This window comes from Elephas maximus, chromosome 15 (genome assembly GCF_024166365.1).
Source record: "Elephas maximus indicus isolate mEleMax1 chromosome 15, mEleMax1 primary haplotype, whole genome shotgun sequence".
NCBI classification, from domain to species: domain Eukaryota; kingdom Metazoa; phylum Chordata; class Mammalia; order Proboscidea; family Elephantidae; genus Elephas; species Elephas maximus.
Genome location: NC_064833.1, coordinates 775,971 through 801,671, shown reverse-complemented (window position 1 = coordinate 801,671; position 25,701 = coordinate 775,971). Strand labels below are relative to the sequence as shown.

Genomic DNA, 25,701 nt, shown 5'->3' with positions numbered 1-25,701 from the left:
TTTTATTGACTATGCAAAGGCATTTGACTGTGTGGATCATATCAAATTATGGATAACACTGCAAAGAATGGAAATTATAGAACCATCGCGCCAGGAATGGAAATACTGCTAAACAGAAGCACTCGGTGTTGAAGACGTCTATGATTCCGGGCTGGGTATTTTCATCGGCGTTGGGCGGGGGGGAGGGGGGGGGAGGGGGGTTGTCATGGCAAAGGAGAGACGCGTCGGGGCCCCGCCCAGCCATCGGTTTCCCAGACGACAGGAGGAGGGCGAAGAGGCGGTGCGCCGGTCCCTTTAGAGCAGAGCCAGCGCCAGCCCCGCCCCTCTCGGGCGCCCCGACTCTCGCGACGTTTGAGCGCTCGCGGTGCCGCAGAGGCCGACGGGAGCGCGGCCGCGCTGAGGAGGGCCAAGATGGCGGCGGCGGCGGCTTCCGTGCGCCGGGCGGTGCTGGGTCCGCGGGGCGCGGGGCTCCCGGGCGCACGGGCCCCGGTGCTGCTGTGCGGCGCGCGGTCCGGACAGCTCCCGCTGCGGACGCCTCAGGTGAGCGCGCTGCCGTATCCCGCCTGGCGCAAGGCCCCGTAGCCCCGTGAAGGTCACGGCGGGGAGGTTCCGGGCGCGCGCTGGTCAGCTGGGGAGCGGTCCCGGCGACCCCGCCCCTGCCGAGCCCGTGGTGCCGGGCGACCTTGGACGCTCGGGGGCAGGACCGGGCGCCTACTCCCAGCGCCACGGGCGCCCGGTCCTGCGGCTGGGGGCGGCGGGCGGGCTCTCTGCCGAGTCGGGCTGTGGCGTCCGTCGAGGGCGCGCCGGCCCGGCTCCCGCCTCCGGGGGTCCAGACTGAGCCCACCGCCCGAATCGACCTCAGCCTGACCTGGGTCAGCCGCTCGTGACCTTGGCCGGCCGCAACTCCCCGGATCGCTTCCACCTGAGCCGGGTCGAGGGGTCAGCAGCGGCTTGGGTGGGCGGGCAGTGGGGCAGGAGGCGCCCGGTGCTAGGCGGATGAGAGCAGCCGAGAGTCAGATCCGCAGGTGGGCTGGGCCACGTTCTGGCCGGCGCTGAGCGGGGCTCTTGCAGGCAGTGTCTTTGTCGTCGAAGTCCGGCCTGTCCCGGGGCCGGAAGGTGATGCTGTCAGCGCTGGGCATGTTGGCGGCAGGGGGTGCAGGGCTGGCCGTAGCTCTGCATTCCGCCGTCAGTGCCAGTGACCTGGAGCTGCACCCCCCCAGCTATCCCTGGTCTCACCGTGGCCTCCTCTCCTCCTTGGACCACACCAGGTGTGCGGCTGGTGGGGGTGGGGGTCGTTTCTGGTTGGCCTGGGTGCGGTGAAATACTTGCACTAACCTTTTTTCTCTCTTTAGCATCCGGAGGGGTTTCCAGGTATATAAGCAGGTGTGTTCCTCCTGCCACAGCATGGATTATGTCGCTTACCGCCACCTGGTGGGCGTGTGCTACACGGAGGCGGAAGCCAAGGCACTGGCAGAGGAGGTGTGGAGCTCGCGGGTGTGGAGGACCCGGGGCTTGGGGCGTCCACTGTGGTGGACAGCACGGCAGTGATGGGGCATCTCGCTGGCAGGTGGAGGTGCAGGATGGCCCCAACGAGGATGGGGAGATGTTCATGCGGCCAGGGAAGCTGTCCGACTATTTCCCCAAACCATACCCCAACCCTGAGGCTGCCCGTGCTGCCAACGGTGGGGCTTTGCCCCCTGACCTCAGTTACATTGTGCGAGCTAGGTACATGGACACCTATGGGGTGATGCTGGGGAGGGTGAGGAGGACCTGATGCATGCAGGGCTGATGAGCCACGATCTGGACCCAGGCACGGTGGTGAGGACTACGTCTTTTCCCTGCTCACGGGCTACTGTGAGCCACCTACTGGGGTGCCGCTACGAGAAGGCCTCTACTTCAATCCCTACTTCGTCGGCCAGGCCATTGCCATGGCCCCCCCCATCTACAATGAAGTGCTGGAGTTTGATGATGGTGAGAGTCTCCCACCCTGGGAGTGGCATATAGGATCTGGGCCAAGGCCCAGCCCTCTTGCTGGCTGGGTGCTGTTTGTCTATCTGAGGTGTTGTTTCTGGGCAGCCCTCACAGCCCTGTCTCTGGCCGGGGTCCCTCTCTATGTCCTGGAGGTCCCATCCTGTGTGGACTTAGCACGGGCCTGTCTTTGTGGGAAGGAATGTGCTCTGAGGCACCCCAGGTTGAGCAGAATCCTGAAGGGCAGCCCTTACTAACTTGTTCTTGGCCCAGGCACCCCAGCCACCATGTCTCAAGTGGCCAAGGACGTGTGCACCTTTCTGCGTTGGGCCTCTGAGCCAGAGCATGACCACCGCAAGCGCATGGGACTCAAGGTGAGTGCACTGCCCAGGGGCATCAGAGGGCTGGGAGCTAGCGGGGGTCCTGGCTGTCTCCCCCTGAGCTGCCTTGTCCCGCAGATGTTGATGATGATGGGCTTGCTGCTACCCCTGGTGTACGCCATGAAGCGGCACAAGTGGTCAGTCCTGAAGAGCCGGAAGTTGGCGTATCGGCCACCTAAGTGACCCTGCTTGACATCTGCTGCCGTTTCGCCTGAACAGGCCCTGTGCCCAGGAGCCACCTTGGGCCTGGTCAGGCCTCAGCTGGGCCACACACCCAAACTCCTCTGCCTCTGGGACAACAGGGGATGGGGTAGGAGACCAGGCTCTGGCTCCAGTTCCTCCTCCACCCCTCTCATGGGAATAAATTAAGTTTCTAAACATATATATGTGAGCTCTTCTGTGAAGGAACACAGGCTTACAGAAGAGTCTGGGATCAGGGTTCTTGCCCCCCACAGCTCCCAGGGTTGTCTCACACATGGGGCCAGCACTGCCCTGGATTCATACGTGGCTGGGAGTCCAAAAAGGACCAAGCGAGTGTGGAACAGGGAACAGAGAACTGACTGTTCAGAGATGGCTGTATGGAGAGGCAGGAGGCAGCTCTCTGCCATGAGGGAGACAGGGATGGGCAGGCAGGGGAGGGTGCCTGGGTTGTCCCTGTGGCCTCTTGGTGGTCATGCTGGAGGAAGGAGTGTGTTTGTCATGGGGTGGCGCCTTACAGCAGTCCACAGGGCCCCTGGTGGCAGGTCCAGGCCCACTAGCCTAGCGTGGGTTGGGATCACAGCAGTATGTGGAGGAGAAAATGTCTGGTCTCTGAGCTTTTCTTGTCTAAGAGGAAATTCAAACACCTGCCTCTGTCACTGGTAAACATGATCCTGGGTAAGGTACAGGAAAGTTGTGGCCAGTCTAGGGAGGGCAAGAGCTGGGGGAACAGGTGGTAGACAGGCTGCAGGAGCTGAGGGCAGAGGAGGTGGTGAAGAAGGATGGATGGCCCTGGTGCTTGAGGCCCCCCCGCCCCCTGCCCCCCGCCTGCCCGCACCCCCGCCCCCCAGCAAACAGCATGGAGCGAGGCCAGCTGTGGAAGAAGGTCTCAGCCAAGTGTGTAGAGCACCACCCCCAGCTCCTGGTCAGCAGCCAGAGGGGACCCTGCACAGTCTGGGAAGCAGTAGAACTTGGTCTAAGCCCACTCCAGTAGCCACCTGGGCCTGCTGGGAGGCTGCTCAGCTGTTGAGACCCCAGCCCAGGCCCCACCTTCTGCCCTGCAGCCTTGAGCCTCAGCAGTGCCCTCCACCCAGTTCTGCCTGCAGCCCTCCCCACAAAACACTGAAGACTACTCGCTGGCTCAGAGTGTCTTTAATGTCTCTGCTTGTAGCTCCTCCAGCCTGGTCTGGCCACATGGCCCATCAGCAGAGGTCCCCTGAAAGACCTGGGAGGGAAGGGCCATCCTCTCTCCTGGTGACCTGCAGGGAGGCAAGGGTCATGCCAACTGCTTCTGTTGTACTGCCCGTTCCCTCCCCTGCCTCTGCCTCTGGTACCTTTGGTGGCTGCTGAGTGGAGGCTGTAGAGATGGGGTCCCAAGTGGAAGGCCTCTGGGTGCTACACATCTCACAACCAGGTCGGCTTGGGGCGTTGATGAAGGTGCAAGAAGGGCAGGACCAGCCGGGCTAGGGGGAACACCGCAGTTGCTGACCCTTTCCTTCTAGGGCCCACAGCAGCCCCTGTCCTGCCTCCCCCCACCTCCTGTCTGGTCCTTGGCCCACCTGCAGGGGGCTGGGGAGGCTGGAGCTGGCAGGCTGGGGGGCTCGAGGCAGCCCCAGTGACTGGGGGAACAGGCGGCCTAGCTCGCCATCCGTCTTCTGGGGTCGCTGAGGGCCACATCCTGTGGCAGAGTGGATAGGGTTCAGGGCCAGCTCAGACTGCAGCATCCCACCTCCCCCCACCCATGCACCCCAACCAAGGACTGACCTGGGGCTTCTCGTGGGGCTGAAAGCAGGTAGAGGAAAGCAGGATCCCCATCACGCCGCACCCCGTACGAGGCGAGGGTGCGCTCGGGCATGCACAGGCACCGCCCGACAACCCAGCGCTGCACAGCGGGCGGGAAGCCAAACTCGGAGAACACCTGGAGCAGAGGTCAGCCGGGACGTGGTCACCCACAGCTCTGCCCCCACAGGCCTCCCCAGAGGCTGTGCTCACCTGTTCCTGCAGGGCGGCGACAGTGCAGTGGGGGTGGACCTGCAGTGCAATGTGGGCAGAGGATGCGGCGTCTTCAACCGTGACCTGCAGCCTGGGCCAGAACATGGGTCAGGGGGACAGGCCAAAGAGACCTGGGAGAGGGCGGTGAGAAGTCCCAGGCCAGGCCTTACCTGATAGGGCCAGGAGGGAAGCAGGTCTCCTGGAGTTGGATGTTGAGGGCCACCTGACACTGGGCCAGGATGGCCGCCACTTGAGCTGCGCCCTTCTCGTCCCCACCTGCGATGGCCCGGGCCAGGCGCCCAGCCAGCTCTTCTGTGAGGAGAGAAAGACCACCATTACAGCTGGGCACCTGCTGCTCCCCCACCCCCTCGGCCCCTGTCCTTACCTTTCTCTGTCAAATTTCCAGAGCTCCAAGGAGGATCCACCTCAGGTCGGGGGGCTATAGGGGCGGGGGCTTCAGGGGGACTGGGAGGGGAAACAGGGCAGGTCTCTGGGCCCAGGACTTGGGGTAGGCTACTGCTGCCTAGGAGAGAAGATGGCGGTGCGCTACTGGCCTCGTGATCAGTCCCCACCAAGGCTGCCCCTCACCCTGGCCTCTCTGCTCTTGAACTTCCGGCTTCCGGGTCTTTTGCCTCTGTCCTCTGCACTACCAATATCAGTGCCCGCCTCAGTCACCTGTCAGCCATGCCTCCCCTCCAGCCTTGGCCCTGTAACCCCTTTAAGGCTGCTGCCTGACGTCTCCTGGTGCTAAAGCATGCAGCTCATGCTTGGGTCCCAGTGTCCTGCTGGACCCCTCTGCTGCCTAGTCTCGCCCATCCGCACCCTCCACAGAGACCAGGCCCCCTTTCCTGGCCTCCTGGGGCCCTCTCACCTCACAGCAAAAGCAAAGCACGCGCCCAGACAAGAGCCTGCCTTTCAGCAGCCCCATGCTTTGGCGGCCTCAGGACCTCTGTCCCCCTCTTCTGCTCCACTGTCATTACAGGACGTATTCGGGCTGCTCCCATTCCAGGCCCTCGTGGGCCACTGCCTATTTTGAGCAGCTTTTCAGAGCTGGGCATGCAGGCTGTCTCCTCTTCTTACCCCCCACTGCAATGGGGAGGGGTCAAACAGTTCCTGGATGGCCTGAGGCCCTCAGTTACGGAGCTGTCTCCCCACCAAGATGGAAGGTGCTCCCTGTTAGGGGCCCCCAAGCACCAGCACACACTGAGCCTCGGCTGAGCCTCAAACGCACGCAAATGCCACCTCAGGGTCTTCGTACTTGCTGCTCCCTTGGCCACGTGGTTCATGCCATAACCTTCCAATTTCACCCAAATGTCTCCTCAGTGAGGTTTCCCTGCCACCCTATTTTAAATTGTAGTCTGTCCAGTTTTAGCATTCTCATTCCCTCTACCACCAACAGAAATTTTATGTACTTATTTTGTATGCTTCCATCTCCTCAAAAAAAAAAAAAAATTGCAAACTTCCTGACAGCGGGAGGTTGAGGTTTTGTTTGTTGCTGACTCTCCAGGACTGGACAAGAGCCTAGTGCGGAGAACGAACCGAATACACGTCAGGAGAATGAACAAATACGTGAGACGACCAGCTCTCCACCTTGAGACTCTGAGCTGCCTGGGTCTCTGCTGCTTCTTCCGGTCTGGCTCTCATCTTCTCCACCTCCTTATGGGCTCTATTAGTCTCCCCACTATCTGCGTATCAGACCCCTCTCTTGCTTCTCTCTCCTGGTGACCTTGGCTGACCTCTACCCTTTTCCATCTTGACCTCTCCTGGACCCCAACTCTGGCACAGTTCCACCTACACCCCTGGATGTGTCAGAGCCAGGCCACTGCCAGCCCTCCCAGATGGGCCTCTACCTGGGAGTCCTGCTGCCCCTGGTCCCTCCAGCCTTCACTGCCTTGACTACTAACTCTTCCATTTAAAGCCCTGAAATCCAACCAATTCCATCTAACATCTCTGGCAACATCCCTCCTTTCTCCAGCCCTACCTGCACCACCCCACGGGACAACAGAAGTCTCTACCAGTCTCAAGCAGCACAAACCTAAGATTGTCACTGTCCCACAAACCCTTCACAGTGCTCCTGATAGCTTGTCCTTTTCATGCAAGTCTGAGGCCCTGCACACCTCTCTGGTACTCTAGCCTCCGGTGTCCTCCCTCCTGGGTACCTTCCCAGACCCCCACTCCCATCCAGGACTCTCTCCCAGCTTAAACACAGCCTCTAGAAAAGTAAATGCATTTTGACTCCAACATACTGACCATTCTGCTCGTCTGCAGTGGCACCTCGGACCAGTGCTGCCCACCGCTGAGCTTCCTGAGGGTTGGGGAAGTGCAGGCTGAGGGCCCCAGGCCCTCCTGGTGGAGGCTGCAACTCATGCAGGCTGGGGCCTCGGACCGTGTAGGAGACTGACTCCAAGGGCCACTCCAAGCTGACCTGAAAAGGGGGAGAAACCAGGCTCAGTGTCTCTCCCCAGCCCCGCGATAACCAAAACAAACGTGGCATTTACAGGCCACCTTCACTGCTCTGGAGCCCTGGTGGCACAACGGTTAGGAGATGAGCCTCTAACCAAAAGGTCGGCAGTTCGAACCCACCAGGCGCTCCTGGGAAGCCCTATGGGGCAGTTCCACTCGGTCCTGTGGGGTCGCTAGGGGTCGGGATCGACTGCACAGCAGTGGGTTTGGGTTTTGGAACACGGCTCTACTTCTCTCGGGAGACCAATCTCATAAAATCCTCACAAAACTCGCGGAAAGGTGGGCAGCAGCACTGCACCCACGTAACAGACAAAAAACAGGAGCAGAAAAGTGACTGCTCGCGGGCACGCAGCTGCCAAGCGGAGGAGCCTGGACCCAGGGCGACGGCGCCCGCCCCGCTGCCCCACTCACCGCCCCGGGCCCCGCGCTCAGCAGCTCCAGCCGGAAGCGCCCGGGCCGCTCGGGGTCCGCGCTCAGCTGCAGCCGCCGCAGCTGCGCCTCGACATCCGGCCCGGCGCCCAGCGGCCTCACGGCGGCGTGCACGGCCAGGAGTACGGCCGCTGAGCCCGCCGCCGCCGCCGCCGCCGCCGCCGCACCGCCCGCCGGCGGGGCCATCTCTGGTCCGGCTGGTCCCGGCCCTCCGAGCCCGCTTCCGTCGGCCGGGCCGCGCAGTAACTCCGCCGGCCGGAAACCGTGGCCGTGAGCCTCTGGTTCCGGGCGGGGCCCGAGCGGCGGAGATCGAGGGTCGTGAACCCGCCGAGCTGATCCGCCCGCCTCGCCCAAGGACGGACAAGGCCCGTGTTCGGCCGGAGCATCGCCAGGACAGAGTGTCCAGGGCGGTCACGTTAGAGCTGGGCCTTGAGGCCCGTGTGCGGGACCAAGTGTCACAGACGGAACCACGGCCAGAAGGGGAAGGCAGACGTCGTTCCTGCCTCTAGGAGCCAGGTGGGCAATGTCCGCCCAGCCGACGCCTGAAGGGGAAGCCGGCTCCCGGCCGGACGCTCCGCCCCTCGGGCTCAGAGGCGGAGCCTTGCCAGCCCGCCCCATCCGCCGCCTTGCGCTCCGCCCGCACTGCGCTTTGTCGGCGGCGGCGGCTTCCGGAGCCGGTCCGCCTCCAAGGGGCGGAGCAGGCGAAGCCGGGCCAATGGGTGCCAGGGAGAAAGGCGGGCTCGCACGGCCCAGAAGAGTGACCGACGGGAGCGCCAGCCAGTAGGAGTGGAAGAGGAGAGTGAGCGGCGGGTAGCTCTCCCAATGGCAATCCGAGCTCTGGGTCCCGGCGGCTGGAGCGGGCCATTCAGAGGAGTGGGGCCGGGCTTTGCGGACGCTTGTTGTTGTCCGGCCGAGAGAGGCGGAGGTCGCTTGCTCGCTCGCTCGCTCGCTCGCTCGGTCGCCGGGGCGATCTGTGGCGGTCGGCGGGCAGGTCGGTCGCAGTAGTCGGCGCTGTGCAGGGGGGTGAAGCTATGTCGCGGTGGCAGCCCGGATGGGCCGGTAAGGCCGGGAGTAACGGGACGTCGTCGCGGAGCTTCTTCCCCCGGATACAGTGCGGCCCGAGCGGAGGCCGCGTCGCCGCCCTCCGGTCCTGAGGAGTCCGCGCTGCCCAGAGCCTGCACCGCTCTCTCTCCGGCACCGACGCCAACCGACTCGACCCGGCCCAGCCGGACCTAGCCTGGCCCACACAGGTAGGTGTCCATCCTGCACCTGGCCGCTGTCTCCGGGCCTGAACTACAGCGCCCAGCAGGCCTCGCGCCAGTTGCGCATGCGCCCGGCCCGGCCGCACTGCCTCCTGGGATTTGTAGTTCCCCCACCCCGTTTCGGTCGGAGCTTCCCTTAGCGGCTCGCGTTTAGGCCTTTTGGGGACCGTGGGGCCTCCTCCGCCCTGGGGCGTCCGAAGTAACCAGACGCACTCGCGGAGAACGGAGGAGCTTATGGGTTTCCTCGACCCCTCGCCGGGGAAGAGCGCCTCACCCAGGTGACTGCAGGGAGCCCCAGGTGTCCTGAAATCCTGGCTGAGCCCAGCCCAGGTGACGGGTACAGCAGGAGTCGTGTCCCTTCGCGGACTCAAAGGAGCCCTCATGGTAGGTGGGGCTCTTCTGAGGGAATAAGGGGAAGTTGGAGAGATTCAACCAGCAGCCCCAGGGGGAGCAGGACCCCCAGCTCTCCCTCCTAGCCTGGCCCAGAATTCGTGTGAGGTGCGGGGGGGTGTGGCTGAGCTGGGGCCCTACTTGCCACCAGCCTCAGGTAACAGGATCCCGTTCTCTCTCTGGCCAGCTGCAAGGGCTTGAGAACAGACGGGAGGAGGTGTGAGCTGGTGAAACCTGGGCAGGGGCCAGGTCTAGCTTGCTTACACCGTCTCTGTTCACTGGGGCAGAAGGGCGAAGGTGGAGCCCCACGGCCAGGTATTCATGGCCTGGTCTCCTGCACCCTCAGGAAGCACTAGCCCCTCTGGAGCACAGAGCCCACTTCTCAAGGAGCATGAAGCTGTTGGAGAACTCAAGCTTCGAGGCCATCAACTCGCAGCTGACTGTGGAGACAGGAGATGCCCACATCATTGGCAGGTGAGGTGGGGGCTCTGGGAATGACGTCTCAGGGGTCACTCCGTTCTGGTGCCCTAATTCAAGCCTGGGCTGTGATGTGCTCCGTAGTCCCGCCCGTACTCCTCCCTGTAGGATCGAGAGCTACTCCTGCAAGATGGCGGGGGATGACAAGCACATGTTCAAGCAGTTCTGCCAGGAGGGTCAGCCTCACGTGCTGGAGGCACTGTCCCCACCCCAGACCTCAGGGCTCAGTCCCAGCAGGTGAGCGGGGGCCTGGTCTGCCCACAGCTGGGGGGACAGCGGAGAGCTCCGTGACGCTTCTTTCTGTGCAGACTGAGCAAGAGCCAGGGTGGCGAGGATGAGGGTCCCCTCAGTGACAAGTGCAGCCGCAAGACCCTCTTTTACTTGATCGCGACGCTCAACGAGTCCTTCCGGCCCGACTATGATTTCAGCACAGCCCGGAGCCACGAGTTCAGCCGGGAGCCCAGCCTCAGCTGGGTGAGGGGGGTGGATAGGACCCATGACCCCACAGCCATTCCCACTATACCCCCTGCCCCGGCACCCCCAGGCCCTGCCAGCCTGACGGTGACCCACTTTAGGTGGTGAATGCTGTCAACTGCAGCCTGTTCTCGGCTGTGCGGGAAGATTTCAAGGCCCTGAAGCCACAGCTGTGGAATGCAGTGGACGAGGAGATTTGCTTGGCAGAGTGTGACATTTACAGGTGGGCTAATATCCCTCCAGGCGTGCCTCTGGCCAGTGGGGCACCTGGGGTCTCATGGTGCTTCTCACCCACACTCCCCAGCTACAACCCGGACTTGGATTCAGACCCCTTTGGAGAGGATGGAAGTCTCTGGTCCTTCAACTACTTCTTCTACAACAAGCGCCTGAAGCGGATCGTTTTCTTCAGTTGCCGCTCCATCAGGTTGGCAGTGTCCACTTCCCTTCCCCAACTCCCCATAGGCCCCCAAACCATTTCCAAAGCAGTTCCCACCCTGCTTCTTACTCTGTCCTGGGCCATCTTCCTTGGGCCTCAGAGGCCAACGGTAGGCCCGGGGTAGGTGGTTCTAAGACTAGTCCTCCCACCTTCCTCAAGTGGCACCACCTATACCCGCTCGGAGGCGGGTAATGAGCTGGACATGGAGCTGGGAGAGGAAGAACATGAGGAGGAAGAAAGCAGAGGCAGAGGCAGTGAGGGTGGGGCTGAGGAGACCAGCACTATTGAGGAGGACAGGTGTGTGATGGTGGCAGTGACCAGGGCCCCTGGAGCCTGGGGTGGGTAGGGCAGGGAGGGGAAACAAGTGTGATGGTGGTGTGGCCAGGGTCCCTGGAGCCTGGAGGGGGGGGCGGGTAGAGAGGGGACCTTCTGCATGGTCTCTAGGTTGTGGCTTCTCAAACTTCTCTATGTGCCCACTGCTGCCCAGGGTCCAGGTGATCTGTATGTAACTAGGAAGAACAGAGGCCCCAACTTCATCCAGCTTCAACTGACGCCTGGATCTTCTGCCTGAGGGGCCTGAGTGCCTCCCTCAGCTGCTGGTCACAGCCCTGGCACTGCCAAGGCCAGCCTACTAGTCCTTTGGCTCCAGCCTGTGAATGTCCACTCACCCCCACAGGCTCCTGCTGCCCACACTGCGGATGGATGGAACAGCGTGGGGCCTGCTGGGAAAAGCACCTGCCCTGCCCAAACGAACTGCCACAAGGCAGGGACAGCTGGACCACAGAGTTTATTTTTCTATTTTGTATGGAGCTAGATGTGGGCCTTCACACTCCAGTCCCAAAAGCCCACTGCCCAGACCCGGCAACAGGCCCCAGAGGTCATCAGCTCTGGGCTTGGGCTGGCCAGACCTGGCGTCCACCTGTATCCCCCAGTTCGCCTGTCAGGCCACGTGCACTGAGTGTCACTTTGCTGCAGCTCGTTTGTTTCCAATAAAAGTTTCTGTGACTTAGTGCGGAGCCGGACGGACGGTGGTGGTGGGGGAGGGGGGCTTGCGTCGGGGGCGGGGCCTGCGGCGTCAGGTATCGTAGCAACAGCCAGTGCGGACACTACCGCTAGGTGCTCCGGAGCTGTTGGGTGGCCTAGAACCTCAGCCTCCGAAATGGAGCCAAGAGTGTTCAACACAGGCAGCCCCTTTCCGGCGGAGGGCGACAACCTGACTGTGGACGTGGGCCTGTATGACACAGACGTCAATGATGCTCCTGACCCGGGACTGCTCAAGGAAAGGAATGGTGAGGGCCGCCTGGCCTGGTCCTGCTCCCAAAGCTGACCTCAGGCACACCTCCTTTCCCTGAGGAGGTGCCGGCCCTTGGGCAGTCTCCTGACCTGGGGGGCCCCTTAGAGCTGTTCTCCAGGCTGCCCAGGACTTCCAGGGTTGGGGCACGAGGCCATGCAGTGATGGCGTTTCCGCTGTCCACACACAGAGTCATTGTTACCAGAGACAACGCAGTTCCTGCGGAATTTTACCACTAGCCCACAGTGGCTCAACATGACCCCACGGGCCCGTGCCCGTCAGCTGTGGCTACTCCTGCGCACAGGTCTCCACGACATGGTGGAAAAGGTGCGACCTCAAAGTCTTCTCTCCGGCTCCGTCTTTCCCCTAGGGATCCCCAGCATGACCCTGCTTGCCCCGCTGGCTTCTCTTGTGCTCCCCCAGGCAGGAGAGCGCCCTGTCCCCTCCTTGACCCCCTCAAGGGCTGGCTCCCCCCATTGACCCCCGTCCCGCAGGAGAAGAGAGCCGAGCTGCGCGTGGAGCGCTTGACACACGGGCTGGAGCCACTGCGCCGCCTGGACATGGCGGCGGGGCTGCGCTCCGTAGCGCAGGACCCGCTGGGTAGACGCCTGGTGGTGCTGGACGGCGCGGGCAGCCTGCACCTACACAGAGAGGACGGCTGGGTGCGTGAGAAGCTGCCGGCCCCTGCCGAGATCACAGGGCTGGTGGTTGTGCCAGGCCCGCTGGGTGACGTGGGCCGCTTTGTGGGCTGGGGCCCCGTGGGGCTGGCTATACTAGGACCCGACCTCCGCCTGCTGTGGCAGAGCAAGCTGGGGGTGGGCAGGACAGGGAGCCTTGAGCCCACCTGCTGCCTGCCGGTGCCCGACTCCGGGCTTCTGGTTGTGGCCGAGGCGGGCGGCGGCCTGGAGCTCTGGAAGTTCCGCTCGGGCGGTCGCCTCCTGGTGCCGCGCGGGCCTCTCCTGCAGCCTCCGCGGAGCTTCGCGGGCGCTCTCACGCGTCTGGCCCTAGGGGGCGCGCCGCCCTGCCACCTCCCGCGCTGCTTCGCCGCCTATGGCTCTGCGGTGCTCACCTTCGACCTGCACAGCTGGACTCTTGTAGATGTGCGCCGAGACCTGCACAAAACGTGAGAGGCCACCGGGCCGGGGACACAAGGCGGGGGCCGATGGCCAGGCGGTGGGGGCGAGCCGGTGCAGGCAGGACCCAGGCGCTCCCTCTAGGCGTGGGGCCGAGCCGAAGCGGCCCCGCTGAGTCCGCCTGGCCTCCGTCACCCGCAGCACCATCTCGGACTTGACGTACTGCGAGGAGGTGAACGCCATGGTGACAGCTTCCCGGGATAGCACGGTGAAGGTGTGGGAGGCCGACTGGCAGATCCGGACAGTGTTCGTGGGCCACACAGGTGCGCTGCTCGCCACGGTGGCTCTGGAGGCAGCTCTCCCCCCACCTCCGCGCAGCCCTCTGCCTTCAATTAGTACTTGGCTGCCCAGACTTCCCAACGCCTCTGGCTGCGTTTCGCTGCGCTGGCCGCCACCAGGGCTGATCCCTCCACCAGAGACCCTGACGCGCCAGGGCGATGCGCGCTCTCCCACAGGTCCCGTGACGGCTCTGGCCGTGCTTCCGAACACCGCCCTGGTACTGTCGGCCTCACAGGACGGGACCCTGCGCACGTGGGACCTGCAGGCGGTGGCGCAGGTGGGCGAGGTGGCGCTGTGCAGTTGGGGCCGTGACGTGCCGTTGGGGCGTGTGACCAGCCTGCTAGCGCCTGCGAGCCCCGGCTGGCCAGTGCTGTCGCTGAGCCCGGGCAGCGTGGAGCTGTGGCGCGTGCGCGAACTCTACTCGCCGCTGGTGCAGCTGCCCGCCCCGGTGCTCCACCTGCAGGTGGCACCCGCTCTACCCGCTCATCCTCACCCGCCGCTGCCCATACGCCTCCTGTGTGCGTGTGCCGACGGTTCGGTCTGCCTGGTGTCGGCAACCACCGGGCGCACAGTGAGCGCGCTGCTGCTAGGGCCGGAAGACTGTGCCGCCGCGGTGGCCTACTGTCTGCCACGCGAGGCGCTGTGGCTGCTGACGCGAACCGGGCACCTGGTGCGCGCCAACGCGGCGCGGTGCCCCATGCGAGTCCTTCATCGCGTGCGCCCGCCGCCGGCCCCCGCGCCGCGGCCCTGCTGCCTACACCTGTATAGCCACCTCACTGACCCTGGGGGCGCGCGCGACTCCTGGGAAGTCGTGCGCGAGCACGGGGGCGAGCTGCACCGCAGCGACACGGCTTGGGCCCTGAAGGACAAGAACCGGTGGGCGCCGGGGCTGGCAAGGGCCGGGCTGGAGGACAGGGGTCTGGGCCCGCACCAACGCGCTCTACTGCCGCCCGCAGGTACCTACCCGTGGTGGGGCACACGGACGGCGCACTGTCGGTGCTCGAGTGGTGCTCGTCAAGGACTGTCTTCCATACAGAGGCGCATACCCCAGGCCCTGTCACCGCCATCGCGTCCACCTGGAATAGCATCGTGTCTTCGGGTTAGTTCCTCCCCAGCTCCGCCCGGCCACCTGCCCAGGGGAGGAATCCTCCCCCCCTCCCCTCCCCCTCCCCCCTCCCCCTGCCAGGCCCAGCCCCGCTCCTGCCGCTCACAGGCGGAGACCTGACTGTGAAGATATGGCGCGTCTTCCCCTACGCCGAGGAGAGCCTGAGCCTGCTGCGCACCATCTCCTGCTGCCACCCAGCAGTGGCGCTCTGCGTGCTTGACAAGCGCGTCACGGTGGGCTTCGAGGCCCCTGCAACCGCCACCTATGGCCTTGTGCAGTTAGGCCTGGATGACCACCCGCGCTGTGACCACCGACCCCAGGACGACCCCACGGACCACATCACTGGTGAGGGCACAGGGCGAAGCTGAGGCCCAGGCCCCAGTACTGCTCCGATTTCTTACCCTGACACCACCCCGACCCAGGCCTGTGCTGCTGTCCCACGCTCAAGCTCTACGCGTCCTCCAGCCTGGACTGCACCGTCCGCATCTGGACAGCTGAGAACCGCCTGCTGCGGTGGGCTGGGCCCAAGGGGGCGGGGCTGGTGCCGAGGGAGGAGGGGCTAGTGCCGAGGGAGGCGGGGCAAAGGACATCCTATGGCCTCTGGTATTCCTGCCACCAGCAGATGCCAGTAGCTGGGCTGAGGGGAGAGGGCCTTGCCCCTGCTCCTGCCTCAGGTTCCAACCTGTGGAGCAGGGGCTGGACTCTGGCCCTGGGCACCCTCCAGGCTCCTGCAGCTGAATGGCGCCCCCCAGGCCCTGACCTTCTGCAGCAACAGTGGAGACCTGGTGTTGGCACTGGGCTCCCGCCTCTGCCTGGTGCCCCACAGGCTGTACCTCCCCACTTCCTACCTGGTTAAGGTGTGCAGTGAGAACAGGGTGAGGCTGCTCGGGGAGGACAGAGGCCCCTAAGCCAGGGCTCCAGGCTTCTCTCTCTTGCTCAGAAGCTGTGCCAGAAGGCCCCTGAAGTGGTGGATGACCCTCCGCTGCCACTGACCAGCCAGGAGTCGCTGACCTCTGCCCAGCTGCAGAGGCTTGCCAACCTGCATGGAGTAGCCAGTCTCAGGTCTGCTGCAGGCCCACCCAGACATGCTGGAAGCCCCAGGGTTTCTGGAGCCTCAGAGGTCACCGCAGCTTGTTCCATCCCTGGCATCCCCACTGCTGATTATTGTGTCCCATCCTGGGCCTTGCAATCCCAGGGTCCCTGTCCCAGCCCCTGCCTGTCCCACTGGTAATGCTGCCCATCACCCCACTTGTGTACATCTCTGTCTGCAGTTCAGCCTTGTCTTTCATCCATCAGCAAAAGGCAACATCTCTGCAGCCAGTGTTGAAAGAGGTGAGATGGGTCCCTACCACTCCCCAGTCCCTCCCCATTCTTCCCACCACCTCCCTGTCCCTCACCACCCCCACCCCATCCCCTCACCACTACAGTACACCAACTTCCCCTTGTCCAGGCTTGGGCCACACCTTCTTACCCTCTCAGGCCTAGAATCCCTGTGGTTGTCTGGGTAGGACAGGGTAAAGTTCAAGGAAAAAGTGGCTGACCACTGCCCCCATCCAGGACTTCGAAGCCCTAGCTGCCCGGGACCTTCAGAGGCTGAGGCTGGGGCTGGTGGTCCCTGCAGTCCGGCCCCCATCGTCCTTGCAGCAGCGCCAGGAAGCCTTTGACAACTACCTGCGTCTGATCTACGGGCCTAGCCTGGTGGTGGGTATGGGGCTCCCCAGGCCCCTCCCTGACCTGGCCCCTCCCTCTGCACTGAGGTCTCTGGTGCCCCCACCTGCTCTCTCCCTCCTAGGGGGTGCAGCCTGGAAGGGCATCCCACCAGTGGAGCTCCATGACCCTCTCCAAGGAGAGAGAGGCCAGCACTCTGCCCACAGCTGCCCCCAGCCTCCAGTGGGCTAGGGTCTGCACAGAAGGACAGACAGTGTCAGCAGTCCAGCCCCCAAAGGACCTGGGGACCCTGCGCCAGCGATTGGCCCGCCCTCCCCGGGTCGCCTTGCCCATCCCACCTGCCTCCCGCAAGGTGCACAGCAGGGCATCGCAGGTGAGGCCTCCCACCCTCCGTACCTCTGCACTGCCCTAGTGACCGCCACCCTGCCCATGCCTCCTCCTCTCACCCCTAGCTGCTGGCCCAGTCCTCACTCAGCTGCAACCTGGGCCTCAGCCTGGACCTGCAGCTGCAGGCAGAGCACCTCCGGGAGGGGGAGCAAGTGTCCCTGGAGCCATCGTCCTCCCATGAGCCGAAAAGGGTGAGGATTCCAGGCAGGCAGGTAGCCCCTGCCTGGGGCAGAGCTGCAGGAGTGCTATGGTCCTTGCTCAGCTCTGAGCCCCCATCCCACCCCCAGATCCCGCTGAAGAGGCACCCCAAGGAGCTTCTCTCTAACCTCAAGGGCTTCTTTCCTGCCACTGTTGAGCCCCTAAACCAGGTGAGAGCCCCTCCTGGTTCTCCCTAGAGGCACCCTACGGGGGGGGGCGGGACACCCTTCTTGCCCACCCCAGTTGCCCTTTGCTGTGAATCTTTATGTGTAAATCTGACCTGACAGCAAGCCACGCCCACCTGTAGCCTAGAGGTCCATGGTCCAAGCCCCTTCACCCTGCCAGCCAGGTCTGGTGCAGCTGCCCTTCAGGCACAGGCTCCCTGCTGCTCTGGGGGCAGGCTGCCTCCCAGGCCTGAGCCTGGGCTGGGTGATGGGCCCTCCCAGAGGCTCCAACAGCGGGCTGTGCCTGCATACCACCCCTCCCTAGAAAGTGTCAGGTGTGGGTCCACCTGTGGACTCTGTAGTTGACCCTGGGAGACCAGAGTCCCTGCCCTTCAGAGGAGCAAAGCCAAGGGGAGCTGGCCCCTTGCTTTCTACCACCTTCCTACTCTGACCCACCCCGGGTTCCTGGGCAGGCCTCGGCTCCTTCCCATCACCTGCGCAGGTGAGTCATCGGTCTTCCAGCAGTTGCACCTTTTGCCCAAGTCCTCGCTTGCCCCCTCTCCATGCCCTTTCTCACCTATTTCCCCCATGAGCTTTAGACATCTCTCCAGAGCTGGGACCAGAGTCCCGTGGAGGGCATACGGGGTGCTAGGGCTCCCCAGGGGCCAGCGGCTCCCCAGGTCTCCCTCCCTGACGCCTCACTGCGGCCCTCCCTGCTAGTCTCTAAAGGTTTTCTCTGCCCGTGTGTTGGGAGGGCAGGAACGCCCGTCAGCTCTCGGAGACCTGGAGGGCAAAGCCAGGCTCTGCAGAGGGTGGGGTGATCCAGGCCCCCGGGTGCCTCACCCTGCTGCCGCTCTGCCCCGCCCCGTCTAGTTCCGGCGGCAACCCGTCCCCAGGCCCCTCATCTTCCCTGGCTTCCTGCCCAACTCGGTTGTGCTGCAGCACCTGTGGCTGCCAACAGACATGGGTGGCCTCGGAGCCCTCGCCCAACTCTCCCCTGACCTCAACAGACCCAAGGCAAGCGGCAGGGCTTGGGGGGCTGGCTCGCGGGAGGGGGTCAGGCAGGGCTCGCGGCGAGGCCCTGTCCCTGCAGCCTGCGAGCGCCACCTCGCACTGTCTTCTTCCGCAGCCCGGACAGAGCCAGGACGACTTCTGGCTGTCGAGGGGCAGAAGGTATACTGCCACGTGGCACCAAAAGCTCCTCGGCTGGCTAGGGGGGAAGGCCGGGGACGAAGAGGAGGAAGAGGAGGAGGTCGAGGAGCTGGACTGGCTCTCCGCCGCCTTGGGCCCGTGGAGTCCTCGCTCAGAAGAGCCGCTCGAGCCCTCGATGCTGGAGCCGGAGGTTCAGGTACGCTCCCGTGCGGCCGCGGGAGGGCCGGGCTCCACCCCAGGACAGGCAGGACCTGCAGTGCCCGCCGCCTCACCTAGAGCCCCGCGTACTTGACCTTAAAGCGCCGGGGCTCCCGCTATGCCCACACCTCGGCGGAAGTCTACGCACGCTCCCGGACCCGCCGCTCACCCTGGGAAGAGCACTACGCTCACCTGCCCAGGTTCCTGCGGTACTTCGTCGGCCAGAACTGGTTCAAAAAGCTGTTTCCCATCTTCACCCTGGAGGTGAGACGGAGTCTGGGACGTTTGCGAAGCACAGGTCGGGGAGGGGCGAAGAGCAGCAAACGGAGCGCACCTGGTGCGTGTTTGGGGGCCGGGCTTCAGCACACGGGTTCCGCAGGCATACCCCGAGGTGGGCACGGTGGAGGGCCTGGCCTCGCTGCTCCTGGACCTGCTGGAGGATGCCTCCTGGGGGGACGGCGTGCACATCCTGAACGCGTTGCTGAGGTTGCTGCCTGACACGAGCTGCGACCTCCGCAGCCGCCTTCAGGACATCCTTGTGCGCTTGCTCAACCTGGACCAGCCCCCTAGCCTCCAGGTGTGTCCCCACCCCCTGCACCCCCTGCGCCCCACCGTGCCCCCCGCGCCCCACCGCTTGCCTCCCACACGGCCCACCCTCCACTCCGCCTGCGCTCAGGACGGAACACAGAAGCAGTTCGTGATGCTGGCGCTGCAGCTGCTCCTGGCCTGCTCCCTGGAGTCCAGGGATGTGGTCCTGGAGCTTCTGTCCTATTTCCTCTACTCACCAGCCAACTGCCAGTGAGTATCACCCCCACCCGCCTCACCTTCCCACTGCCGCAGGCTTCGGGCTAAGCTGCATGCCCATCGCCCCAGGACGGAGCTCAAGAAGCTACTGAGTGCACTGGGCCTTCAGGATCCGCAGGGCTTCCTGTTCAAGGAGATGGTGACCTGGGCCCAGGGCTCAGAACGCGACTCCAAGGCCTTGCTGCGCAATCGCTGCAGCCAGAAGCTGGAGGACATGATCCAGAACCTGCAGGTCTGGCTGGCGGTGAGGGAGGGGCGGGTGAGTCACCTCAAGCCTCTTGCCTTCTTGCCTGAAGCTTTCCTGAAGTCTAGGTCGGAGAGCCAGGCCAGGCCTGCAGGCTCCTGTCCCTCCTGCTTCCCCGATGCATCTCTCGGGATCTCCCTAATGCTCCCCCGCCATCTGCAGCGGAGTCTCGGGCTTGGGGCCAGGACAGCACCAGGCGGGTCGCCCTGTTAGGGGAGGGCCTCTCACTTGGGCCGTGGTTCTGGCAGGGGCTCAAGGAGCAGAGGGCCCTTCCGCTATTGGCTACGTCTCCCACAGATGGAAACCTTGCGGCCATCTGCAACCAGGTTGTCTGTGGAGCAGCCCAACTCTTCTGAGCCTTCGGGGCTGACGCTCCCCAAGGCGACCCTGACGCAGGCCTCGCAGGTCTCAGGGCCGGCGTCTCACGTCTTCCGGACGTCCTCGCGCGTCTCCGGGACCTACTCAAATATCTCTTGTGCTCCCTCGCGCGTCTCCGAGACGCCCTCGCTGATGATCTTGTCTTCCGGTCTGGACTTAGCCGCTCAGGAGTGGCAGGCGGAGCCGGTGCAGCTGAGCACCCGACGGACCCGGCGGACACTCTCGGACTCGCTGCAGGCCTTCTGCGTTGTGCCGGAGGCCTGCACGCGCTTCTCAGCGCCCGCGGCGCTGCAAGGCCTGCCACTGCCGCTGCCGCTGGAGCAGACCGACTGGTCGCGCTCGCAGCTGCTGGACCTGGGGTACATCGATATGCTCAACTTCTTCTGCGAGCGGCAGCTGGAGCGGCACCAGAGCTCGCCGCTGGAGGAGGCGGAGCCTGAGCGCCCGAGCTCGCTCGTGCCCGTGCCCGTGCCCGTGCCCGTGCCCGTGCCCAGCACCGTGGTGCCGCAGCCCCTGGATCGCCGGTGCGGAGGGCGCGCGAGGGTGCAGGCGGGCGGGCGCAGGGAGGGGCGGCACGGGTGCAGGGAGCCAGTGCGCCCTAACCGGCCTCCTCTTCACCCAGGTACCAACCCATACTCCGGCTTCAGGAGTCCAGGGTCCAGATGGCTCGGGTGAACCTGAGTGGTGAGTAGGTAGTGGGGTAGAGAGAGGGCCCTGGATCACCCCAGCCCCACTGGACCCACTAGGTGTGGGTCCCACCCTGTTCAGCCTCATTGTCCCGCCCACCCCCAGGCCGGAAGCCGCGGTGGCCCTGTGTAGGCGGCCCTCTGCGTATGATCAAGCTGCCGCTGCCACGGGTGGAGCTGGAGCCTTTCCCCCCGAACTGGCCCACGCCAGCCCGCCCGCTACCCCCGCTGCTCCTGCAGCCCGCGCTGCGGCGCTACTTTGTGCCAGAAGATGCGGACCCTGACAGCTACAGCTGACCTCGGAGCAGACAGCATGCACCTGGCCAAAGGGCTGGAATAAAGTACAGAGGCCAGCCAGCAAACTAGATGTCACCTTCCTCTTTAGGGGCGTCTGGAGCAGGCAGGGCAGTCTGCAGCTGTGGCCTGAACTCAGCGGGGGCCAGTCACATGTGGAGGCTGGAGCTGGGGCAGTGGAGCCTGGGGTGTGGTCAGCTTCTGTAGTGGAACAATGTTCCTGGTGGGGTGTAGCCCCCAAGGGCCTACCTGGTGTTCAGCCAGCTTGTATCTGTCCGTTACTGGGTGCCAAGATTTTGGGGGAAGGGCAGACTCTGGAGAAGGTTCTCCGTGCAAGCTTCTCCTGGATGGTTGAGAGTTCGTCTTCCACATCTGCCCCCCAGGCCCCCAGCCCGCCAACTGCACAAAGGCTCTTTCCACAGGGTGAGTGGCTCACCCCAGGGCCAGCCAGGGCCTTCTTTCCTGGAAGGGAGTCAGAACATGCTAGGCCCACCTGACATTAAGAAAAAGGAATTACACATGCTAAAACCAAAAGATGGTCTGCTCCAACTGGTGTCTCATTCTTCAAATTCTAAAAACAACAGGTGCTTTTAAAAATACAAACATGAGAAAGTAGGGAAGAAAATTAAACAGGCCACAAAAAAGAATTCACAAGAGAAAATATCAATTTATTAACACACGCTAATATACAGTTATTTCTTTAAGAAATCTGTTCATCTCAGTATATCACAAAGAGAGTAAGCCACAGAGTGGGAGGAAGATGTAACTGAAAATGGCTCATATCCAGAATATACAAAGAACTACAAATCAACAATAAAATCAGACAACCCAACAGAAAAATGTACAAAAGACTAGAACGGAAATTTCACAAAAGAATTAGTCAAAATAGCCTATGTATATATGTTACGTAAGCAGCTACCGTGAATCAGAATTGACTCAATGGCAGCTTTTTTTTTAATGTACACACATATATGGAAAGTTTCTCAATGTCACTGTAATCAGAAAAAAGCAAACTAAAGCCATGATATATCCCCACGATGTTCACCAGATGGAGTAAGAATTAAAAATCTAACAAAATGTGAGGATGTGGAGACAGAAACACTAGGCTCTGCTGGTGGCAGCGAAACCCCTTGGGAGAACAACTGGGCACTTCCTAGGGAGCTGGACATACACAGTCCCTGTGGCCCAAGGATTCCACTCGAGAGGGGCATGCTCAGGCCTCAGGCTACACAAACAAACATGTTGGTGGCAGCACTGTTCAAAACAGCGTGAAATTGGGAATGGCCCACATGTATGTCATCCGAGGAACCCATGGATAAATGGGGACAAAAGCACACAATACAGCTGTGGTGATGAAGCAGACAAAGCAGGGCCATTTCCACAATGTGCACGAACCCTAAACCCACGGTCGAGCAAAAGAACCTGCCGTATGATGCCACGTGTGGAGTTTGCTTCGTGTTTTTTAAAGCTGAATTATCCCGAATGCATACTTTGGTGGTATCACTCTAAAGTAGGAAGTGTTTATCTGAAATTCAAGTTTAACTGGGGGTGTCCTGTATTTTTTAGCAGCCTGAGATATAATTCACGTACTATGAAATCCACCCATCTGAGGCGTGCAATTCAGTGGTTTTCGGTACGTTCGACAGTTGTGCAGCCATCACCACCATCTAATTTTAGAATATTTCCATCATCCCAAAAAGAAACCCTGTACCCATTAACAGTCATTCCCCACCCCTCACCGTCCAGGCCTAGGCAACTATTGATCTTTCTGTCTATGGATTTGCCTATTCTGAACGTTTCATGTAAATGGATTTATACAATAGGGGGTCTTTTGTGTCCTGCTGCTTTCACCTTCCATAATGTTTTCGAGGTTTGTCTGTGTTGTAGCACGTATTAGAACTTCATTCATTTTTATGGCTGAATAATATTCCATTGGGGTCCCTGGGAGGCACAAACAGTTAAGCGCTTCACTACTAGCCAAAAGATTGGCAGTTTGAACCCACCCAGAAGTGCCTAGGAAGACAGGCCTAGCAATGTGCTTTCAAAAGATCACAGATTTGAAAACCCTACGGAGCAGCTCTACTCTGCGCTCATGGGGTTAAAATCGACCTACGAAAATAATATTCCATTGTATCCATGTGCCACGTTGTTTATCCATTTATCAGTTGATGGACGCTTGGGTTGTTTCTACTTTTTAGGTATTATGAATACGCAGCCCTGAATGTTTGTGTACAGGTTTTTGTTTGAACACCTGTTTTGAATTCTCTTGGGTGTGTACCTAGGAGTGGAATTGCATGGTCATATGGTTAATTCTATGCTTAACTTTTTGAGGAAACTGTTTTCCACAGTGGCTGTAGCATTTTACATTCCCACCAGCAATTTTTGAGGGTTCCAGTTTCTCTCCATCCTCACCAACACTTTTTATTGTCTGCCTTTTTTATTATACCCATCCTAGCTAGGGTGCTTGGCACCCATGTTTGCTACATCCTACTTTTACAAGTTTTGCAAAACCACAGGGTCATGTGAAAATTTTGCTAGGGCTGCTCTCGGACTTTGGAAGGGACCCATGGAAGTGAGGGCCCTGAAGCTTAAATTTTATTGTTAGTTGCTGTTGTTGTTAGGTGCCGTCAAGTTGGTTCCAACTCATAGCTACCCTATATACAACAAAATAAAACACTGCCCAGTCCTGTGCCATCCTTAGGATTGTTGTTATGCTTGATTCCATTGTGTCATTCCATCTCGTTGAGGGTCTTCCCCTTTTTCACTGATCCTCTACTCTACAGACATGACGTCCTCCAGAGACTGATCCCTCCTGACAACATGTCCAAAGTATGTGAGACATAGTTTCAACATCCTTGCTTCTAAGGAGCATTCTGGTTGTACTTCTTCCAAGACAGGTTTGTTCATTCTTTTGGAAGTCCACGATATATTCAATATTCTTTGCCAGCACCACAATTCAAAGGCATCTATTCTTCTTCAGTCTTCCTTATTCAGTGTCCAGCTTTTGCATGCATATGGGTGATTGAAGACACCATGGCTTCAGTCAGGCGCACCTTAGTCTTCAGGGTGACATCTTTGCTTTTCAACACTTTAAAGAAATCTTTTGCAGCAGATTTGCCCAATGCAATATGTCATTTGATTTCTTGACTGCTGCTTCCATGGCTGTTGATTGTGGATCCAAGTAAAATGAAATCCTTGACAACTTCAATCTTCACCATTTATCATGATGTTGCTCGATGGTCCACTTGTGAGGATTTTTGTTTTCTTTATGTCGAGGTGTAATCCATACTGAAGGCTGTGGTCTTTGATCTTCATTATTAAGTGCTTCAAGTCTTCTTCACTTTCAGCAAGCAAGGTTGTGTCATCTGCATAGCGCAGGTTCTTAATGAGTCTTCCTCCAATCCTGATGCCCCGTTCTTCTTCATATAGTCCAGCTTCTGCTTATTTGCTCAGCATACAGACTGAATAGGTATGGTGAAGGGCTACAAAGTGACTCACACCTTTCCTGATTTTAAACCAATCAGTATCCCCTTGTTCTGTTCCAGCAACTGCCTCTTGGTCTATGTACAGCTTCCTCATGAGCACAATTAAGTATTCTGGAATTCCCATTCTTCTCAATGTTATCCATAATTTGTTATAATCCAACAGTCAAATGCCTTGGCATAGTCAATAAAATACAGGCAAACATCTTTCAGTGAAGATCCACTGACATCAGCATTGATATCCCTGGTTCCACATCCTCTTCTGAATCTGGCTTGAATTTTGATGTACTGCTGCAACCCTTTTGAATGATCTTCAGCAAAATGTTACTTGTGTGTGGTTTAAACACAAAAGAAAACATTCTTTGATGGTTATAAGGAGGGGGAAGGAGGGAGAGGAGAATTCAGTAAGTAAATAGTAGACAACAATTAGCTTAGGTGAAGGGAAGCACAACACACAATACAGGGAAAGAAGTCAGCAAAACTGGATTAAAGCCAAAGCTAAGAAGTTTCCTCAACACAGCCAAACACTTCAAGGGACAGAGTAGCAGGGGTGAGGGTCTGGGGACCAGGGTTTCTGGGGACATCTGAGTCAATTGACATAGCAAAGTTTATTCAGAAACTGTTCTGCATACTACTTTGGTGAGTGGCGTCTGGGGTCTTAAAAGCTAGCGAGTGGCCATCTAAGACACATCAATTGGTCCCAAACCACCTGGAGCAAAGGAGAATGAAAAACACCAAATACACAAGGAAAATATTAGCCCAAGAGACAAAAAGTGCCACATAAGCCAGAGATTCCATCAGCCTGAGACCAGAACTAGATGATGCCTGGCTACCACCCTGACAGGGAACACAAGAGAAAGTCCCTGACGGAGCAGGAGAAAAGTAGGGTGCAGAACTCAAATTCTAGTAAAAAAAAAAAAAAAAAAGAAAAACCAGACTTAATGGTCTGATTGAGACTGAAGGAACCCCAGAAGAACCCCTGGACTCTGTTAACCCAGAACTAAAACCATTCCCGAAGCCAACTCTTCAAAGATTAGACTGCAGTGTAAGACATAAGATGAAACTTGTGAAGAGTGTGCTTCTTAGTTCAATCAGATATGCGAGACCAAATGGGCAGCTCCTGTCCAGAGGTGAGATGAGAGGGCAGAAAGGGATAGAAGCTGGTTGAATGGACACAGGAAATCCGGGGTGGAAAGGAGAAGTGTGCTGTCACATTATAGGTATAGCAGCTAGAGTCGCATTAACAATAAAAATGTGTGTGTAATTTTGTATGCAAAACTAAAGCTGTAAACCTTCACTTAAAGCTTAATAAAAATAAAATTTATTTGTGTGTGATATTGTTCGATAATTCCCACATTCCAATGGATTACCTTTCTTTGGAACGGGCAAATATGCATCTCTTCCAGTCAGTTGGCCAGGTATCTGTCTTCCAAATTTCTTGGCATAGACGAGTGATCGCTTCCAGTGCTATATTTGTTCGTTGAAACATTTCAATTGGTATTCCATCAATTCCTGGAGTCTTGTTTTTTGCTAATGCCTTCAGCGGAGCTTGGACTTCTTCCTTCAGTATCATCAGTTCTTGATCATATGCTACCTCCTGAAATGGTTGAACATCCACCAGTTCTTTTTGGTATAGTGACTGTGTATTCTTTCCATCTTTTGTTGCCTCCCTTGATGTTTACTATTTTCCCCAAAGAATCCTTCAATACTGCAACTTGAGGCTTGAACTTTCCGTTCTTCCAGCTTTAGAGATGCTGAGCGTGTTCTCC

The 25,701-nt window shown here is 60.0% G+C and overlaps 4 protein-coding genes across 8 annotated transcripts; 3 read left to right on the top strand and 1 right to left on the bottom strand.

Moving 5' to 3' along the window:
* The first annotated feature begins 383 nt into the window (after positions 1-383).
* Positions 384-2,730, top strand: LOC126058937 (cytochrome c1, heme protein, mitochondrial). The gene is made up of 7 exons (XM_049854357.1): positions 384-540; positions 1,072-1,268; positions 1,353-1,479; positions 1,568-1,725; positions 1,811-1,971; positions 2,242-2,342; positions 2,427-2,730. The coding sequence occupies exons 1-7, from the start codon at positions 412-414 to the stop codon at positions 2,529-2,531; spliced, it is 978 nt and encodes a 325-aa protein (XP_049710314.1). The 5' UTR covers positions 384-411; the 3' UTR covers positions 2,532-2,730.
* Positions 2,731-3,658: 928 nt separating this feature from the next.
* SHARPIN (SHANK associated RH domain interactor) lies at positions 3,659-7,628 on the bottom strand. 2 transcript variants are annotated; one of them, XM_049853965.1, is made up of 9 exons: positions 7,413-7,628; positions 6,789-6,963; positions 4,924-5,061; positions 4,709-4,850; positions 4,539-4,629; positions 4,311-4,464; positions 4,106-4,224; positions 3,881-4,009; positions 3,659-3,805 (listed from the first exon to the last, which is right to left on the bottom strand). In XM_049853965.1, exons 1-9 carry the CDS (start codon positions 7,614-7,616, stop codon positions 3,749-3,751), a joined length of 1,209 nt encoding a protein of 402 aa, XP_049709922.1. In that variant the 5' UTR covers positions 7,617-7,628; the 3' UTR covers positions 3,659-3,748. The 2 variants fall into 2 exon arrangements, with proteins under 2 accessions (XP_049709922.1, XP_049709923.1); XM_049853966.1 differs by lacking the exon at positions 4,924-5,061.
* Positions 7,629-8,329: 701 nt separating this feature from the next.
* MAF1 (MAF1 homolog, negative regulator of RNA polymerase III) lies at positions 8,330-11,478 on the top strand. 4 transcript variants are annotated; one of them, XM_049853967.1, is made up of 9 exons: positions 8,330-8,680; positions 8,957-9,076; positions 9,429-9,556; positions 9,644-9,796; positions 9,868-10,033; positions 10,135-10,256; positions 10,338-10,457; positions 10,629-10,766; positions 10,957-11,478. In XM_049853967.1, exons 2-9 carry the CDS (start codon positions 9,074-9,076, stop codon positions 10,976-10,978), a joined length of 852 nt encoding a protein of 283 aa, XP_049709924.1. In that variant the 5' UTR covers positions 8,330-8,680; positions 8,957-9,073; the 3' UTR covers positions 10,979-11,478. The 4 variants fall into 4 exon arrangements, with proteins under 4 accessions (XP_049709924.1, XP_049709926.1, XP_049709927.1 ...); XM_049853969.1 differs by lacking the exon at positions 8,957-9,076; XM_049853968.1 differs by having other exon boundaries at positions 8,332-9,076; positions 9,668-9,796.
* Positions 11,479-11,520: 42 nt separating this feature from the next.
* Positions 11,521-25,256, top strand: WDR97 (WD repeat domain 97). The gene is given in 25 exon segments (XM_049853971.1): positions 11,521-11,758; positions 11,951-12,087; positions 12,255-12,883; positions 13,035-13,156; positions 13,349-14,048; positions 14,129-14,271; positions 14,386-14,622; positions 14,700-14,790; positions 15,002-15,134; positions 15,218-15,339; positions 15,549-15,609; positions 15,835-15,978; positions 16,070-16,318; positions 16,398-16,523; positions 16,620-16,699; positions 17,582-17,711; positions 17,824-18,042; positions 18,147-18,308; positions 18,424-18,621; positions 18,721-18,842; positions 18,918-19,080; positions 19,161-19,429; positions 19,431-19,994; positions 20,093-20,154; positions 20,263-25,256. Coding segments are annotated over 25 exon segments (5,184 nt in total). The 5' UTR covers positions 11,521-11,628; the 3' UTR covers positions 20,454-25,256.
* Positions 25,257-25,701: the final 445 nt, after the last annotated feature.